At 39.4% G+C, this 20,754-nt stretch overlaps 1 protein-coding gene across 1 annotated transcript; it reads left to right on the forward strand.

The window, feature by feature from the left end:
- Positions 1-7,994: 7,994 nt before the first annotated feature.
- LOC130948499 (leucine-rich repeat receptor-like protein kinase PXL1) lies at positions 7,995-11,618 on the forward strand. Its single transcript, XM_057877246.1, has 2 exons — positions 7,995-10,747; positions 10,970-11,618. Exons 1-2 carry the CDS (start codon positions 8,065-8,067, stop codon positions 11,377-11,379), a joined length of 3,093 nt encoding a protein of 1,030 aa, XP_057733229.1. The 5' UTR covers positions 7,995-8,064; the 3' UTR covers positions 11,380-11,618.
- Positions 11,619-20,754: the final 9,136 nt, after the last annotated feature.

The following is a 20,754-nucleotide window of genomic DNA, read 5'->3' on the forward strand; positions in this document are numbered from 1 at the left end:
CTAAAATCCCTTCCATTATTTTCCTTGTTAAGGAAGGGATGCCAGTTTGAATGGACTCCGGAATGTGAGGAGGCGTTCCAAGAGTTCAAAAAATTCTTAAGCCAACCTCCTATCTTAACCCGACCAGTACCGGGAAAAGACCTCGTCCTATACCTATCCGTGGCAAACAGGGCTGTCTCATCAGCCCTGATCAGAGAAGACGAGGTCGGTCAACACCCGGTCTATTTTACCAGTAAGGTTCTACAAGGCCCTGAGCTAAGGTACCACAAACTAGAGAAGTTTGCCTACTCCTTAGTGATAGCCTCACGAAGGCTACGACCTTACTTTCAGGCTCACACGATAAGAGTCCGTACGAACCAACCCATGAAGCAAATCCTCCAAAAAACGGATGTTGCAGGGAGAATGGTTCAATGGGCAATAGAACTCTCCGAGTTCGATTTGAAATATGAAACTCGGACAGCAATCAAAGCCCAGTGCCTCGCCGACTTCATTGCAGAATATGCAGGAGAACAAGAGGAAAAACCGACTACATGGGAACTCTATGTAGACGGATCCTCCAACAAAACGGGGAGCGGCGCAGGCATAATATTGGTAGATGGAAAAGGAACCCAGATAGAGGTCTCCTTAAAATTTGAATTTCCGGCTTCAAACAATCAGGCAGAATATGAAGCCTTGATTGCCGGACTAAAGTTAGCAGAAGAAGTTGGCGCTACAAAAGTGATGATCTACAGCGACTCACAAGTGGTGACTTCCCAAATAAGTGGAGAATATCAGGCGAAGGACCCCAACATGAAGAAATACTTGGAAAAAACCTTGGAACACCTAGGGCACTTTGCGGAAACCGAGGTCAAGCACATAACTCGGGATCTAAATAGCAGAGCTGACGCCCTGTCCAAGTTAGCAAGTACCAAACCCGGAGGGAACAACAGAAGCCTGATTCAAGAAACCCTCCAAGAGCCCTCGGTATCAAAGACAGAAAATGAACAAGAGGTACTCGAGGTAGTCGGCCTAAACCTCGGATGGATGAACCCCTTAGTCGAATACCTGAAATTCGACATCCTTCCCAAAGAGGAGAAAGATGCTAAGAAGATCCGAAGGGAAGCACAACATTATACATTGGTGAGAAATGTCCTTTACAGAAGAGGGATATCAACACCATTGCTGAAGTGCGTACCGACCTCAAGGACCACCGAGGTGTTAGAGGAAGTACATAGTGGAATCTGCGGAAACCATCTCGGAGCAAGATCGCTGGCCAGGAAAGTAATCCGAGCAGGATTCTATTGGCCGACCTTGCAGAAAGATGCCACAGACTTTGTGAAAAAATGCCAGCCATGTCAAATGCATGCAAATTTCCACGTGGCTCCACCAGAAGAGCTCATTAGTATAACTTCCCCCTGGCCTTTCGCAAAATGGGGAATGGATTTGTTAGGTCCTTTTCCCCAAGCACCAGGGCAAGTCAAATACTTGATCGTGGGAATAGATTACTTCACAAAGTGGATCGAAGCAGAACCACTAGCCACTATCACCGCTCAAAGAAGTCGCAGGTTCCTCTACAAAAACATTATCACAAGGTATGGAATACCTTATTCCATCACCACAGATAATGGAACTCAGTTCACCGACGCCACCTTCAGAAGTTTGGTAGCCAGTATGAAATCAACATCAATTCACCTCGGTAGAATACCCACAAGCCAATGGGCAAGCCGAGGCAGCTAACAAGGTCATACTGGCAGGACTGAAGAAGAGATTACAGGAAGCAAGGGAGCTTGGGCTGACGAGCTCCCCCAAGTGCTATGGCTTATAGGACGACCCCCAATCCGCCACAGGAGAACACCCTTCCGACTAGTTTATGGCGTAGAAGCCATGATTCCTATAGAAATCAGTGAGCAAAGCCCAAGGGTAATTCTCCATGATGAGGTCGGAAATGTACAGGGGCACAAAGAGGAGCTTGACTTGCTCCCCGAAGTCCGAGAAAACGCCCAGATAAGAGAAGCAGCACTAAAGCAAAGGATGACTACCAGATACAACAAGAAAGTCATTCGAAGAACATTTGCCTTAGATGATTTGGTCCTAATCAGAAACGACATTGGAGTCAACAAATCGGGAGATGGAAAGCTCGCCGCAAATTGGAAAGGGCCATACAAAATCAAGGAAGTGTTAGGAAAAGGTTATTATAAAATAACCGACCTGGATGGCATTGAACTACCAAGGTCGTGGCATGCTTGTAATTTAAAAAGGTACTATAGTTAAAAGCGGACTCTACTCCCTGATGTACTCTTTTCCCAACTTCATGATTTTTTTCCCAAAAGGGTTTTTTCTGGAGAAGGGTTTTTAACGAGGCATCATAGTAGAGGCTAAGGGAAAATATGCTGTCAAAACCCTTAGTAGCAAAAAAAGTACCTTCTCAATTAATAAAGATCTTTTTCATTCCATAATATCTCTTATAATATCCTCCTTTATTTTTTCTAAGCCTTTCTACGAAACGCGCCGACTTAAGCTCGACAAAGCGTGAAAATCCCATGAATCGACCTAGATGGTCGTCAGGATAAAACGACGAGGTACAAGTCGGTGTAAAGAGGTTATACAAGTCGATCGTAAAAACTCGTGAACTAACCCGACTCATAAGTCGGAAAGTGATCCCGAGTAGAGAAAACTCGGAAAACTTTGATCCACAGATCAGAGTATAACACCGAGTAGAAGAAAAACGCATCGCAAAAATAACCTAAGTCATAAAAACTCACTAAAGCAAAGTCGAGTATAAAGGATAACAAAAGAGATATGACAACCTGAAAAGTTTAAAGCTTGCATACAAGCCTTTCCACGAAAAAGGCTCGAAAAAATAATGCAAGCTAGCAGAAGGTTTTTCGAAAAGATCAAACATATCCAAAACAGAAAAGCATGTGCACGCATAAGGTAACTTAAACCCTTATCTAAAAAAGGGCGTTTATTTTGTTAAAAACCCTTATCCAAAAAAGGGCACGGATCATTTTGTTTACGGCCTCAAAAGGCCAAGAAGCAAACTGTTCAACACCACCAGCAAATAAATAGAAGTTTAAAAAAGGGGGGACCCACAGGCCGGGCCCCCATATAGCCATAAAATTAAAGAAGTCATTTTTTGGAATCACCACCACCATGAGGAACATCACCAGGGCTGGAAGGAGGAGCCAAAGAGGAAGTCGGAGCAGGAGTGGAAGAACCCGGAGCATCTTTGGAATGAGGAGGAGACTCTATAATCCTCTGCCCCCGAGTCTTTAGGTCTGACTCTGAAGGGACCTCGGGAACAGGAGGATCAACAATGGCGCCATCAATCACCACTTTGTCAGGATGTAATGGAGAAAGATCCAAGTCGGGGGCTATAACCCTGACCTGCTCTAGGAAAATTCTCCAAGACTCCTCGGCGCCATCGGCGATAGAGTCTTCCAAGTCAGCATAAGCAGTCCGAGAGTTCAGCAAATCCTTCTTCACCTCCACCATATCTTTAAATAGGCTTTGGTAACTCTCCTGGGCTGCCTTCCTTAAATTTACCTCCATAGTACATTGGGCTCGCAGCTCGCTCTCCTTCTTCCGGAGGTCGTCTCTCTCCTTCCTCAACTTATCCCTCTCCTCCTTTAACTCCTTCTGATGTTTTTCAAACATAAGAAGCCTCTCCTCCAGCTCCTCGACCTTTGGGGAAGTCCCCAGAGAGCTAAGAGGGGTCTTCTCAAACATGTCCAAAAGCTTGCCACAAACTCCCGCCGCCCTAAAACTTTCTTCGGCCAGAGTGGCAAGGTGTTTCCGAACAGAAACATCATCCATATTGATAAGTGGATAGATGTTCTTTCGGACGAAGGCAAGAGCCTCCGCCCTAACACCACCTTCCCAAGAAGGGCCAGACTCTGAAGTCTTGCGCTTCTTACTCTCTGGCTCGGAGAACGGTTGGGCAGAAGGAAGTGGTCGAGCCAAATTTGAGGAGGAGGAAATAACAATAGGTTGAGATGGAGTACCCACGTTCCTAGGAGGAGGAGGAAGAGGAGGAGGAGAGACGACCGCCTTACCCCCGGACCTAGCCCGGGACTTCGCCTTGGCTTCCTGCACCCGCTGGTAGGACTCTTGAGCATTTTTCTTTGCCATATCTACAAAAGGAACAACCAAGTTACAAGCCGGTAAAACACAAGTCGGTAAAATACAAGTCGGTAAAATGCAACTCGGAAACAAGAAATGCATGCACTACCTATGCAAGATTGAACAAATACCGACGTCCCCTGGAGGACTTTCCTTGTATCCAAGTATGGGGCCCTCCCCCATGCTTCTCGGAAAAACCCCACAATGGCCGCCTCCACCTCGTCTAGGTCATCTAGACCGATCTTTTCACAAGGGGTGGCCGGCAGCCAATAAAGGGGAAAGCGAGGGGAGGAATGCTCGTCCAGAAAAAAGGGGTGGTGACCCTCTACGGCTTGGACCTTGAAGAAGAAATTTTTGAAGTCGTGGAAAGACTCGTCGAAAAGGGTGAAAATCCTCCGACCTTGAATGGCTCGGAAGGATACCCATTGTTGTTTGTTGTTTAACCCACTAAAGGGCTTAGTCATATGGAAAAGATAAAAGAAGATTCTCAAGGAAGTCGGAAAGTCCAGAGCGTGGCTTATAAACTGGTAAATCTTCAAAAAACCCCATGAATTGGGGTGGAGTTGAGTAGGGGCAACCTTACAGTGGTGTAAGACGGATATCTCGAAATCAGAGAAAGGAAGAAAAACACCCAAACGGGTGATCATACATTCATACATGAAGAAAAAATGAGGGACCGCCTCATTAGCTCTCCCAAAACAGACCCGGTCTTCAAGACCCGGGATTATCAGCTCATATTTGGGCTCGTCCTCGTCCGAAGTACAGAGCCTATGATGAGTACGAAGGTGGGTGATGAACTCAGCGTCAACCAATGGTTCCTCCCCAAGGACCGTATCGTCAACCCACTGAGAAAGAATGTCTACAGAGGCCATTTTTTATAAAGAAGAAAGTGGCAGAAAACCTACAAAAAGGAAAAAGAAAAAGAAAATCAAAAAATACGGCCACTAAAGAAGAGAGATTCGAAACCAGAATCTACGGGTCAACCTACCTACTCGCAAACATGCAAACATAAAGCATGGCATAAGCAAAACTAACCTTTATCCGAAAATGGAGGTTGGAGAAGAACAGAAGTCTTCGAACGCAAGGATGCAGTACGAACAAGATAAAGAAAAAGTTTGAAAGATTGCAGAAACGGAAAATGGAAAGAGAGGGAAAAGTATTTATAAAAAAGGCTAAGGGGCATAATGGTAAAAGACGAGGCAGTCATTAATGAGACTGCACCGTTACCAAAGCCCTCAATCCCTAAATGATCCCTCAACGGACACGACGCTTGAATTGACGTAACTGTCAGAAATCAAAGGTCGCGAAAATCACGTCGGTTTCCAAGATCCGTATTCTCTCAAACAAGTCGACTACGAACCCGAGTTGAATACTTGGACCCAAACTTTAAAGAAAATTTGGGCTCAAGTAGGGGCACTGTTCATACCCTGGCCCAATGCTAAGGCCCAGGTCCAATCAAAAGGCCTAATCTAAAGGATTAGAGCCTAGCTAAGTACCGACCTTCACACAAGAAGTCGGTATCAACCACGACTTGGTCATAAGAGGTCGGATGCGGGATTAGCTGGCAGATAAACACTCATTCAAATGAGTAACCGCCCCTAAAATCTCTCTAACCGCCTCATAAAGCCATATCTCAACCTCCCCAAGATAATAGGGACGGTTACCATCCTAAAGATACGGCACTACACCAACGGTGGTTATTGGCTAACCATTATAAATACACTGACACCCCTCAGGTATCTCTAAGTCCAATACTCTCTAAGACCTGCTTACACCCTTGCTAACTTAGGCATCGGAGTGTCTTTGCAGGTACCACCCCCCATTCACACACGAGCACAAGTCGGGCGGAGCCTCCCGAGTTGCGGACCTACCTGGAGTCCTCCTCCATCACTCACTTGGGCCGCCAAACGCCATCCATTGGACTAATCTCCGGTTACCTACCGTAACAATAATATAATTTTTTTATCAAATATTTTTCAAAATCTAATTCTTTAAAATATTATATATAATACATAAAAATATTATTTGTTATTTTTTTAAAAAATGAATATATATATATATATATATATATGTATATAATAATAACTGATATAGAATTGGTATATATTCTTTTATTCTTTAGCCTTTCTAATATATATGCCACCTCATACTTTTCTCTTCTAATCTTTTTTATTCATATTTATTTTGTGATAATATTATATAAATAATTATTTAAAATTATTTTTTAAATTTAATATTTATAATTTTATATATAGAATATTTAAAATTATATATTTATAATAAATTTATTTTTTATTTTTATTATTTTAGTTAAATTTTTTATTCCCTAATTCGACCAAGTTTATATATATATAGGCAAGATATAGAAAAAAAGGAAAGATATAGAAAAAAGAGAACATTGTTGTAGGCTTGTAGCCAATAATACTCCGAAAAGTTATATACGGAACATACTCTCGAATTTTAAGCGTTGATAATATATATATATATATTATTTTATCAACACTTAAAAAGTGTTGCTAAAATTGAAATAATATTTTTAATTTAAAATTAAAAATAAAAAATTATCAAAATATATATAAACAGAAAATAATTTTTTAATATTATAAAATAATTTGCATAATAATTAATTTTAATAAATAAAAAATATTTATTTTTTTTTGTATTTATATGTTTTATATTTTTAATTACGTAAGTTTGATTAGTTTAGGTCTTACTAATATGAGTAAATATATAATGTGATAGGCATGTATTTAAAATTATATTATTTATTTCATTTTTTTTAAATTGAAAAAAAATAAAAAGATTAATAGTTTCATGTATTATATATAATATTTTAAATAAATTATATTATATAATAATTTTTTTTACGAAAGATAAAGAGACTTGAACTCGCGACCTCTTAGGAGAGACTATGCTATTTAAGCTATAACTCATTGGTAAATTATATAATAATATCTTTAACAAAATTAGTTAATTAATAAATTTTAAATATAATAATTTAATTATTTGTCAAGTAATATAAAAAAATTTATTTATCTTATCTTTTTATGTTATCGTTTAAAATTTTATTTTAATATAATTTTTTAATATTATAAAAATTTGTTGAATAATAAATAATCATATCGAATAAAAAATACTCATATTTTTGTATTTATATGTTTTTTTATTTAATTATTTAAGAATAAAAGATTCTGTTGTTATTTAAAGTATTGTGTATTAAAGTATTGTCATTTAAAATATTTATTTATGTACCATGATATTCTATATTTATTAGAGTCTATCAATATTCTTCTTTTATATTTGCTTTGATTTTCATCTAATAAAATCTAATGGTTTATATAAATGTGGTTCATTCAATAAACACATAATTATTGAGCTCATTTTAGACATACTCAAAATATTTGGCTTAATTAAAGTCAAACAAACGTAATTATCTAATTGGATAATAATATAAATCTTTCTGTAACAATTAAACTAATTTTACTCTTTAACATCTTTTTGCAAAAGTAGACCATTCAGATTTTAACCGCAAAAGGATTAAGGATTATGTGCAGACGTGCAGTTAGAATTAATATTACTTGGTAGTGTTGACCTTATCATAAACAGTTTCGGAAACACATTCTGTGCATGTTATGATGTCTGTGATAATTGAGATGAGTCCAAAGATTGACAGTCATTAGATTGCTTATGATTAGCTGGTTCAGATCCCAAGTACCCACGTTTATTATAATATCCTTTAAATTAATTATCCTCTTTTTTTTTTTTTTAGTTATTATCTAATCACTAATCACCTTATTAACTATAAACTAATTTGTCTCTCACAGATTTCTATAACTTTCCCTCCTCTTCTCCCCCTTGTTTCTTTGTTCCCAGCACTTGAAACAAAAAATGCAACAAAATTAAGAGGAACTATAGCAGAAAAAGTAGAAAAGTTAATAGCCAACGCAACAAAAGCAAGAAAAAATGCACACTCACTTGATTCTAGTGCTCTTCTTGTACTGTTGCATTGGCTTCTCTGTTACTTTTTCTGAGCGAGCTCAAGCTCAAGCTGCATCAGATGATGAATTGTCCACTCTGCTAGTGATGAAGTCGAGTCTCGTTGATTCGAGGAATCATCTGAAGGATTGGCAGATACCAAGCAATGCAACACAGTCTGCAGCAAGTTCAATAATACATTGTAATTGGACTGGAGTTTTTTGCAACTCTAGAGGCTTGGTAGAAGGTCTTGATCTCTCCAACATGAATCTTAGCGGCCGTGTATCGGATGGAATCCAATTCCTTTCAAGCTTGTCTTATTTCAACATAAGCTGCAACAGTTTCGCTTCATCATTGCCAAAGTCACTGTCCAACCTCACCTCAATGAAGACCTTTGATGTGAGCCAGAACTTCTTCACTGGCAGCTTTCCCAGTGGTCTTGGAAGAGCTGCAGAATTGAGATCAATTAATGCGTCAAGCAATGACTTCTCAGGGCTTCTTCCTGAGGATATTGGAAACGCGACAATGCTCGAGAGCCTCGACTTTCGCGGGAGCTACTTTGTAAGTCCAATTCCCAAGAGTTTCACAAATTTGCAGAAGCTCAAATTTCTTGGCCTTTCAGGCAATAACTTCACAGGGGAGATTCCGGATTATCTCGGTGAACTTTCTTCTCTGGAGACATTAATTATGGGATACAATGAGTTCAAAGGTGAGATCCCAGCGGAGTTTGGGAATCTGACCAATCTTCACTACCTTGATTTGGCTGTAGGCACTCTCAGTGGACAAATACCACCTGAATTGGGTAAGCTGAAAAATCTTACGACAGTTTACTTATACAGAAACAACTTCACTGGAAAAATTCCGCCTCAACTTGGCAGCATAATGTCACTAGTATTTTTGGATCTATCTGACAATCAAATCTCAGGAGAGATTCCAGAAGAACTTGCTAATTTGGAAAACCTGCAGCTTCTGAATTTGATGAGCAATAAAGTTACTGGTCTAGTACCGAATAAGCTTGGCGAATTGAAGAATTTGCAGGTGCTTGAGTTGTGGAAGAATTCTTTAGAAGGTCCTTTGCCTGTTAACCTTGGAAAGAACTCTCCATTGCAGTGGTTGGATGTGTCCTCTAACTCGTTATCGGGGGAGATCCCACCAGGTTTGTGTACTACAGGCAATCTCACAAAACTAATCCTCTTCAACAATTCCTTCTCTGGTCCCATTCCAACTGGACTTCCAAATTGTTTGTCCTTGGTTCGTGTTCGGGTTCAGAACAATCTTATTTCCGGGACTATTCCGGTCGGCTTTGGAAACCTTCCGGCCCTTCAACGGCTGGAGTTGGCAAAGAACAATCTCACTGGCCAAATTCCTATAGACATTACCTTATCCTCATCTCTCTCTTTCATTGATGTATCATGGAACCACCTTCAATCTTCTCTACCTTCTGAGATTCTCTCTATTCCAACCCTTCAAACCTTCATTGCCTCTCACAACAGCTTCAGAGGCAATTTCCCAGATGAGTTTCAGGACTGTCCCTCTCTCTCTGTTTTGGATCTTTCAAACACCGAACTCTCTGGAAAAATCCCAGAAAGTATTGCTTCGTGTCAAAGATTGGTGAACCTTAACCTTAGAAACAACCAATTGACAGGTGGAATCCCCAAATCAATCACAAACATGCCAACCTTATCTGTTCTTGATCTGTCCAACAATTCACTCACAGGTGAAATACCTGAAAACTTCGGCATTTCCCCGGCCCTCGAAACGCTGAACCTCTCCTACAACAAGCTCGAGGGTCCAGTACCATCAAATGGCATCTTAATGTCCATAAATCCTAATGATCTTGTAGGCAACCCTGGTCTCTGTGGCAGCAGCATTCTCCCTCCATGTTCTCAGAATTTCACTGTCACAACCCATCAAAAACCTGGCAAGCACACCAAACACATCATCATCGGTTTCTTGACCGGCATTTCGGTAATCATTTCCATTGCTGCAGCATACTTAGCTGGCAGATTTATATACAACAGAACCTACTTGTACAACAATTTCATCCATGATTGGTTCAAAAGTAGCAATGAAGATTGGCCATGGAGACTAGTAGCATTCCAAAGGGTGAGTTTCACAAGCACCGAGATCCTAACTTGCATAAAGGAGTCAAATGTCATAGGAATGGGAGCCACCGGCATTGTTTACAAAGCAGAAATCCATAACAGACCGCACATGACAGTCGCTGTTAAGAAGCTCTGGAGATCAGGATCAGACATAGAGAATGGCTACAGTGATGTGGTAAGAGAAGTGGAGCTCTTAGGGAAACTAAGGCACAGGAACATTGTGAGACTATTGGGGTATGTGCATAATGAGAGAGATGTTATAATGGTTTATGAGTACATGGCTAATGGGAACTTGGGGAATGCACTGCATAGTGGTGAACAATGTGAGAGGTTGCTTGTGGATTGGGTTTCAAGGTACAACATTGCTCTTGGTGTTGCTCAAGGGCTTCACTATCTTCACCATGATTGCCATCCACCTGTTATTCATAGGGATATTAAGTCCAATAATATACTTCTTGATGCAAATTTGGAGGCGCGGATTGCGGATTTCGGCTTGGCGAAGATGATGATCCATAAGAATGAGACTGTTTCAATCGTGGCTGGATCATATGGTTACATTGCACCAGGTTAGTCTTCATTGTTCTATAGTTTATTTAGCCATATGCTAGGACCTAACTATAAACTTTGCCATATTAACTCTTTGGTGCAGAAACTCTTATTCTTAAACTATTCTCATCAAGACCGAAAAAAAGAAAGAACTACTCTCATGTTCTTTGTTAGTTACCTATCAAGATGTCTTTGTTATTTTATTTACAAGGGACATAACATTTTGATGTTTGTGGTTTCAGAATATGGATATACCCTGAAGGTGGACGAGAAGATTGATATATATAGTTATGGTGTGGTGCTTTTGGAGCTAGTAACTGGAAAAATGCCATTAGACCCTTCGTTTGGAGAATATGTGGACATAGTGGAGTGGATAAGAAACAAGAGGAGCAACAAAGCACTGGAAGAAGCACTAGACCCAAGCATAGCTGGTCAGTGCAAGCACGTCCAAGAAGAGATGCTTCTTGTGCTGAGAATAGCACTCCTATGCACTGTGAAGCTTCCCAAGGAAAGGCCATCCGTGAAGGATGTTATCACAATGCTCGGAGAGGCGAAGCCGAGGAGGAAGAGCGTCTGCCGTGATAGCAGGGCCCAAGATGGTGCCCTGGAAAAGCCAATATTTACTGCATCGCCGGTAGTAAGCCTTCTGTAGCAACAGCTAACCTTGCTACCTCTGAATTCTTACTTGTATGCCTTATCTCCAAAGAAATTAGTCCGCCTACCTTTTCTTTTTTCTCAAGTCTCCTTCCTTTGAAGAGTCAAATCCTAGTATATGCATGTATTTCCACGAGGATTTGCGTAGTTCTTTTCTTCACTTGAGGAGGAAAAAGATTTTTCAGAAACACAGGAAGCATAGAAATTGTACATCAACTACTAAATGTGATATTTTAATTACCGTTTTCCATCTCAATGAAGGTGCCTTTAGCATTTAGAATTTGTTCTTATACCACCATTAACGGTGATTTGAACTGATTAACTACCTTCCCCAGCTAAACATGTTGAAATTTTGGGGTTAATAGTTAATAATAAGTGATTTCTTCCAAACCCAAAGTAATGTTACGGGTTTTTAACCCTAGGTTAGGTGTCACCATCTGAACTATTAATCAAATAAAATTTTTAAAAGTTCATTAATTAATGAAGTGGAATAGTCAAACTTTTTAATGAACCCATAACATAAGCATACTATATCGTACTTAATGAATAGTTAGTGTATATACATACGGTATAATTTAAAGGGAGTGGTTTGCAATTTTAATTTCTCATCTCAAAATTGATGTAAAAGAGAAACCCTCCATCTGTGCCTCACATTCAACCTCCATTTCTGAGAAAAGGAACACGCCTAGTCCCCACAGATCCAACCTTCTTTTGTTTTTACTCTTCATTTCAACCCTAGGTTCAGTTTGCTATTTGGAGTTACAGGAGCCAGTACCCAACCCTCTTTCATTTTTATTCTTCATTTCAACCCGAAGTTTAATGTGCTATTTGGAGTTACAAGAGCCAATACTGAACTCTGTTTCCTCGGCTAGGAATGAAATTTGTCAACATAGTAGCTGAACTTTTGCTTACGACGAAACTGTTGTAACATCCCAAATCACCTGTTAGTATGATATTGTCTGCTTTGGCACACAAGGCCTCACGATTTTGCCTTTGACGATAGGGATGCTAGCCGAAGCCCCCCACACTCACTCGTCAAAACACGTCATGCTAGGGAGAGGTATCCACACCCTTATAACGCATGCTTCGTTCCCCTCTCCAACCGATGTGGGACCTTACAATCCACCCCCTAAGGGAGTCCAGTGCCCTCGCTGGCACATCGATCCGGGTTCTAGCTCTGATACCAACTGTAACAGCCCAAACCACCTGCTAGCACGATATTGTCCGCTTTGGTACACAAGGCCTCACGGTTTTACCTTTGACGATATGGATGCTAGCCGAAGCCCTCACACTCACTCGTCAAAGCGCGTCATGCTAGGGAGAGGTATCCACACCCTTATAAGGCATGCTTCGTTCCCCTCGCCAACCGATGTGGGACCACCCGCTAGCACGATATTGTCCGCTTTGGCACACAAGGCCTCACGATTTTGCCTTTGACGATAGGGATGATAGCCGAAGCCCCCAACACTCACTCGTCAAAACGCATCATGCTAGGGAGAAGTACCCACACCCTTATAAGGCATGTTTCGTTCCCCTCCCCAACCGATGTGGGACCTTACAATCCACCCCCTAAGAGAGTCCAGCGCCCACGTTGGCACATCGATCTGGGCTCTGGCTCTGATACCATCTATAACAGCCCAGACCATCCGCTAGCACGATATTGTCCGCTTTGGCACACAAGGCCTCACGATTTTGCCTTTGACGATAGGGATAATAGCCGAAGCCCCCTACACTCACTCGTCAAAACGCGTCATGCTAGGGAGAGGTATCCACACCCTTATAAAGCATGCTTCGTTCCCCTCACCAACTGATGTGGGACCTTACAACTGTTGCAGGTGGAAGGCAGTTTACCATCCCTATTTTTCAGCTGACTTCGAATTCGGTGCGTCTGTTTAATTAAGGTTGTTTCCCTCCAGTAGTTCAACATTTTACTCATTCAAGTGAAAGCTTTGGTTGTCATCAAGGTATCTCTGATTCTGTTTTTTTTATTAATCGAGGTTAGTTTAATTTTCATGAAAATCTTTGTCTTTTCAACGTTTCTCTATTTAGGGTGTTGGGTTGCTATTTTGGAATTTGGATTTTAAGTCACGTTTGCCAGTTCTATGCTGTGGGTAGGTTTAGGGTATTGAAATTAAAACGTTATACTGGAGTCGTAAACAATTGGGTTAGTTTAAATAGTTTTGGTTCTGGTAATTATAGCTGCTACTAATTAGGTTAGGTTAGCTCCCTGTCGTTGCTGCCTTTGGATATGTTTATTCACATTTTTGATAGGTGTAAAATTATGTCTACATACGATGATGATGTTAAAAATGATTCTGATAATGATTTGGGTGATGATTTCGATTATGAACCGAATTCACACGATGATGTTGAAGATGATGATGTTGATTTGTTGGATTTTACAAACAAGAGTGAACATGATTGTGAGTTAAAAGAATAGCAAATTTAATGGTGGATGATATTTGGAACCTGGAGTTTAGAATAGAGGATGAAGCTTGCCAATTTTATAATGAGGAAGGATGACGTCGTTAGGGATAAGGAAGGTAAAATCATTTGTAGGCAACTTGTTTGAAATAAAGAGGACTGCAGGAATATGAGGTATCATGATCTGGAGAATAGATCAAGGGAGGCAAGGTCAATCATGCGAACTAATTCCCCAGCGTAGCTTAAGGTAAAGGTTGACTACGACTGTTGTAGATGGAAAATAACATGTTTTTTGAAATCTCACAATCACGATTTGACCCCCCTAATTTGCGCATCTTGTTTCAGCCAATCGTCGTCTTACTGTTACTGATAAAGTCCAAGTGGAGAATATTCATAATTTTGGTGTCAAGACGTGCCATATTATGCGATATATTGCATTCCAGAAGGGTGGATATCGCCATGCTGGCTTCACGCGTAAAGATTGATACAACCATATTGATCATTATCATAGATCAAAAGTAAAAAATAGGGATGCAAATGCTGCAATCAACTATTTGATTGGGAAGTCAAACAATGATTCGCTGTTCTTTGGGAAGTATACATTCACTAGTGACCAAAGGCTCGAGCATATATTTTGGGCAGATGGGCAATCAATTGTCGACTATCACTGCTTTGGAGATATTGTTGCCTTTGATTCAGCATACAAGAAGAATAAATACAACAAACCTTTGATCATTTTCTCCGGATGCAATCATCATGGGTAGACTGTTATTTTTGGCTCCAGTCTAGTATCGGACGAAATGATAGACACGTGTAAGTGGTTATTGGAAACGTTTGTTAAAGTGATGGATGGGAAGCTTCCTAAAGTAGTTATAACTGATGGAGACCTTGCCATGCGAGATGCAATAAAGAATGTTCTTCCTGATGTGACCTATCGGTTATGCAGATGGCATCTGGTGCACGAAATTGTAAATCACACTTTTCACAACTCGTACCACTAACCAGCAAGTGTATTGGGTCGTCCAAGTAATACCTTACGTGCGTAAAGGTCGAATCCCACGGAGATTGTTAGCTTGAAGCAAGCTATGGTTATCTTGTAACTCTTAGTCAGGATAATAATAATTCTCAGTTTTGATTGGTAGTAAATAAAAAGCATGGATTAAATAATACTTGTTATGCAGTAATGGAGAATATGTTGGAGTTTTGGAGATGCTTTGTCTTCTGAATCTCTGCTTTCCCCCTGTCTTCTTCTTCACGCACGCAAGGTTCCTCCTATGGCAAGCTATATGTTGGTGGATCACCGTTGTCAATGGCTACCATCCGTCCTCTCAGTGAAAATGGTCCAGGTGCGCTGTCACCGCACGGCTAATCATCTGTCGGTTCTCACTCATTCTGGAATAGGATCCATTGATCCTTTTGCGTCTATCACTACGCCCAAACCTTGTGAGTTTGAAGCTTGTCATAGTCCTTCAATCCCTGAATCCTACTCGGAATACCACAGACAAGGTTTAGACTTTCCAGATTCTCAAGAATGCTGCCAATGGATTCTAGCTTATACCACGAAAACTCTGATTAAGGAATCCAAGAGATACTCATTCAATCTAAGATAGAACGGATGTGGTTTTCAGGCACGCGTTCATAGATTGATACTGGTGATGAGTGTCACAGATCATCAAATTCATCATATTGAAGTGTGAATGAATATCTTAGATAGAAACAAGCGTGTTTGAATAGAAAACAGAAATAATTGCATTAATTCATCGAGACACAGCAGAGCTCCTCACCCCCCAACAATGGAGTTTAGAGACTCATGCCGTCAAAGAGTACAAAGTTCAGATCTAAAATGTCATGAGATACAAAACAAATCTCTAAAAGTTGTTTAAATACTAAACTAGTAACCTGGGTTTACAGAAAATGAGTAAACTGAGATAGATAGTGCAAAAATCCACTTCTGGGGCCCACTTGGTGTGTGCTGGGGCTGAGACTTGAGCTTTTCATGTGCCTGGGTTGTTTCTGGAGTTAAACGTCAAGTTGTAACCTGTTTTGGGCGTTTAACTCGAACTTGTAACCTGTTTCTGGCATTTAACGTCAGACTGGAACGTGGAACTGGCGTTAAACGCCAGTTTACGTCGTTTATCTTTGAGCAAAGTATGGACTATTATATATTGCTGGAAACCCTGGACGTTTACTTTCCAACCCAACTAAGAGCGTGCAAATTGGACTCCTGTAGTTCCAAAAAATCTATTCCGAGTGCAGGGAGTTCAGAATCCAACAGTATCAGTAGTCCTTTTTAAGCCTGAATTAGATTTTTGCTCAGCTCCCTCAATTTCAGCCAGAAAATACCTGAAATCATAGAAAAATACACAAACTCATAGTAAAGTCCAAAAATATGAATTTTGCCTAAAAAATAATAAAAATATACTAAAAACTAACTAAAACATACTAAAAACTACATGAAATTACCCCCAAAAAGCGTATAAAATATCCGCTCATCACAACACCAAACTTAAACTGTTGCTTGTCCCCAAGCAGCTAGATAAATAAAATAGGATAAAAAGAAATCAAGAAGCAATAATATCTCAGAGTTTTAAGTGAAGCTCAGATTCTAATTAGATGAGCGGGACTAGTTGCTTTTTGCTTCCGAACAGTTTTGGCATCTCACTTTATCCTTTGAAATTCAGAATGATTGGCATCCATAGGAACTCAGAATTCAGATAGTATTATTGATTTTCCTAGTTTAGTATGTTGATTCTTGAACACAGCTACTTTTTGAGTCTTGGCCGTGGCCCTAAGCACTTTGTTTTCCAGTTTTACCACCGGATACATAAATGCCACAGACACATAACTGGGTGAACCTTTTCAGATTGTGACTTAGCTTTGCTAAAGTCCCCAATTAGAGGTGTCCAGAGTTCTTAAGCACACTCTTTTGCTTTGGATCACGACTTTAACCACTCAGTCTCAAGCTTTTCACTTGAACCTGCATGCCACAACCACATGGTTAGGGACAGCTTGATTTAGCCGCTTAGGCCTGGATTTATTTCCTTGGACCCTCCTATCCATTGATACTCAAAGCTTTGGATCCTTTTTACCCTTACCTTTTGGTTTAAAGGGCTATTGGCTTTTTCTGCTTTTTTCTCTTTTTTTTTTCGTTTCTTTTTCTTGCTTCAAGAATCAATTTCATGATTTTTCAGATCATCAATAACATTTCTCTTGTTCATCATTCCTTCAAGAGCCAACAGATTTAACATTCATAAACTCCACTATCAAAATTATGCACTGTTCAGGCATTCATTCAGAAGACAAAAAGTATTGCCACCACATATAAATAATTAGAATTTCCTTATTAAAAACTCGAAAAAATATTGCCTCATTATTCTAAAAATCTGCTATTTTATTCATGTTTGATGATGATGAGAAAAATAAATTATAGCTTAATTGGAGATAAAATCAAAATAAAGATACTAATTACTACTACTCATATATAACTTCTAAGGTAAATTCCTAATAAGAACAATTATCACAGAGTTAAGGCTAAGATTAGGACTCAACAACCTTTATTTTGGGAGGTGGATGCTCCTTTAGTCTGTGGGGTGCTTGGCCCTTCATGAGATAGCTTCTGACGCTTCAGTTGCTTCAGTTCACACCCTTGCTCTTCTTGTTCCCCAAGCAGTTTGCAAAGCATGCTATTTTGATTTTATTGTTCTTCCTTTAGTCGGTCCATAGCTTCTTGCAACTTGGTAATAGATGCTTCAAGACACTCCCAGTATCCAATTTGAGGGATTTCCGGGAGGAACTCCTGTACTTTTCTCTTGATGGGGTCGTCCTGCACTTGTTGTCCTTCCATTGACTTTTTGGTGATTGGTTTCTCAACTGAGATATACTTAATTTGAGGGATTTCCGAGAGGAACTCCTGTACTTTTCTCTTGATGGGGTCGTCCTGCACTTGTTGTCCTTCCATTGACTTTTTGGTGATTGGTTTCTCAACTGAGATATACTCATTTACTCCCATCTTTACCCCAGCATTTTTACATAGCATAGAGATTAAGCTTGGATAAGCCAATTTGGCATCTTTGGAGTTCTTGTTTGCAATTGTGTAAAGTTCACAAGATATCAGCTGATGAACTTCTACTTCTTTTTCCAACATAATGCAATGGATCATTACTGCTCTTTTGATGGTGACCTCAGCAAAGGGTGCTTAGTTCACTCAATTAACTGAGCGCTATTAAGGCTGACATAGGCAAGGCTTTGGCTCGCAACAAAATTGAAGGACAAAAGCTAAGTGATGAGCGGATATTTTATACGCTTTTTGGGGGTAATTTCATGTAGATTTTAGCATGTTTTAATTAGTTTTTAGTTAAATATTATTAGTTTTTAGGCAAAAATCATATTTCTAGACTTTACTATGAGTTTGTGTGTTTTTCTGTGATTTCAGGTATTTTCTGGCTGAAATTGAGGGAGCTGAGCAAAAATCTGAGTTAGGCTGAAAAAGGACTGCTGATGCTGTTGGATCCTGACCTCCCTGCATTCGAAATAGATTTTCCGGAGCTACAAGAGTCCAATTGGCGCGCTCTCAACGGCGTTGGAAATTCGACATCCAGGGCTTTCCAGCAATATATAATAGTCCATACTTTGCGCAAAGATAGACGACGTAACTTGGCATTGAACGCCAAGTACATGCTGCTGTTTGGAGTTAAACGCCAGAAACACGTCATGATCCGAAGTTGAACGCCCAAAACACGTTATAACTTGGAGTTCAACTCCAAGAAAAGCCTCATCTCGTGGATAGCTTTACTCTCAGCCCCAGCACACACCAAGTGGGCCCCAGAAGTGGATTTATGCACCAATTATCTTAGTTTACTCATTCTCTGTAAACCTAGGTTACTAGTTTACTATTTAAACAACTTTTAGAGACTTATTTTGTACCTCATGACATTTTCAGATCTGAATTACATACTTTTTGATGGCATGAGTCTCTAAACTCCATTGTTGGGGGTGAGGAGCTCTGCAGCGTCTCGATGAATTAATACAATTACTTTGTTTTCCATTCAAACACGCTTGTTCTTATCTAAGATGTTCATTCGCGCTTAATTATGGAGAAGGTGATGATCCGTGACACTCATCACCTTCCTCAATCCATGAACGTGTGCCTGACAACCACCTCCGTTCTACATCAGATTGAATGAGTATCTCTAAGATTCTTTAATCAGAATCTTCGTGGTATAAGCCGGATTGATGGCGACATTCATGAGAATCCGGAAAGTCTAAACCTTGTCCGTGGTATTCCGAGTAGGATTCTGGGATTGAATGACTGTGACGAGCTTCAAACTCCTGAAGGCTGGGCGTTAGTGACAGACGCAAAAGAATCAATGGATTCTATTCCAACCTGATTGAGAACCGACAGATGATTAGCCGTGCTGTGACAGAGCATAGGAACGTTTTCACTGAGAGGATGGGAGGTAGCCATTGACAACGGTGACACCCTACATAGAGCTTGCCATGGAAGGGACCTTGCGTGTGGGAAGAGGATTTCAAGGAAAAGTAGAAATTCAAAGGACAAAGCATCTCCAAAACTCCAACATATTTCTCATTACTGCACAACAAGTAACGATTTGATTCTCTTTTATTTTTCTAATAATCCCAGACACTTTTACTTCTTACAATTAAATCCAAATAATCTTATTGGCTTCCTGACTAAGATTAATAAAATAAACATAGCTTGCTTCAAACCAATAATCTCCGTGGGATCGACCCTTACTCACGTAAGGTATTACTTGGACGACCCAGTGCACTTGCTGGTTAGTTGTGCGAATTGCCAAAGAGTTAGATTGCATTTCGTGCACCAAGTTTTTGGCGCCGTTGCCGGGGATTATTCGAGTTTGAACAACTAAAGGTTTATTTTATTTCTTAGATTAGGAATAATTTATTTTTATTGTTATTGTTATAGAGTCATCAAATTCTGGTAGGATAGTTTCTTTTCAAAAATTTCTTTTAAAAAAAAATATTTTTTTCTTTATTAATTGTTAATTTTTCGTGAGTCTAGTGTCTTGTTCTAAGTTTGGTGTCAATTGCATGTTTTATCTTTTTTCTTTAAATTTTCGAACTTATTTTCTTTGTTCTTCATTGATCTCCAAGTTGTTCTTGTTTATTTTCTTGTTTGATCTTGAGTTTTTATTGTGTTGTGTCTTTTCTTATTTTTCTGGTGCTTTTTCAAAACATTAGCTTTCAAAAATTTTATACTTTTATCTATAAATATAATACATTTTTAAAATCAACTCTGAAGTTGCTGCCCAATTGGCTGGAGCTTTGGTAGTTATTCTTGATAATTGGGTATCCGCTTTGGAATCTTTTTCAAAAATAACTTTTCTTTGATTGAATTTTGTGCCAAACTCTTAGTTTGGTGTTCCTTGTTAATTTTTCTTTAATTTTCGAAAATTTGTCTTGGTTTTCTAAAAAATTTTTAAGTTTGGTGTTCTTTCTTTTGTTCTTGGTGTTCTTGTGAATCTTCAAGGTGTTCTTGAGTCTTTCTTGTGGTTTGATCTTAAAATTTTTAAGTTTGGTGTTCCTTGGTGTTTTCCCTCCAAAATTTTCGAAAATAAGGAACATTGGATCTAAAAATTTTAAATCTTGTGTCTTTTGCATATTTTTCTCTTTCATCATAAAATTCAAAATTCAAAAAAAAATATATTTTCTAACTAATTTTGAACTACATTTTTCGAAAATTTTATATAAAAATTCAAATTTCAATTTCAAAATATTTCCAATTTCTTTTATTTATTTCGTTTTTATTTTATAAAAATTAATTTTTATAAAATAAATAATATCAACATATATACCATCTCTTTTATTCCATCATGGAACTAAGTGGAAATGAACAGTCCAGGAGGACTCTGGGGTCATATGCTAACCCCACTACTGCTTCATATGGGAGTAGTATCTGTATACCCTCCAT

Source organism: Arachis stenosperma, chromosome 9 (assembly GCF_014773155.1).
Source record: "Arachis stenosperma cultivar V10309 chromosome 9, arast.V10309.gnm1.PFL2, whole genome shotgun sequence".
Classification (NCBI taxonomy): domain Eukaryota; kingdom Viridiplantae; phylum Streptophyta; class Magnoliopsida; order Fabales; family Fabaceae; genus Arachis; species Arachis stenosperma.

Coding starts and splice junctions, on each gene's coding strand:
- LOC130948499 (XM_057877246.1), top strand. CDS start 8,065: ATGCACACTCACTTGATTCTAGTGCTCTTCTTGTACTGTTGCATTGGC. Junction 10,748..10,969: donor ATATGGTTACATTGCACCAG/GTTAGTCTTCAT, acceptor TTGTGGTTTCAG/AATATGGATATACCCTGAAG.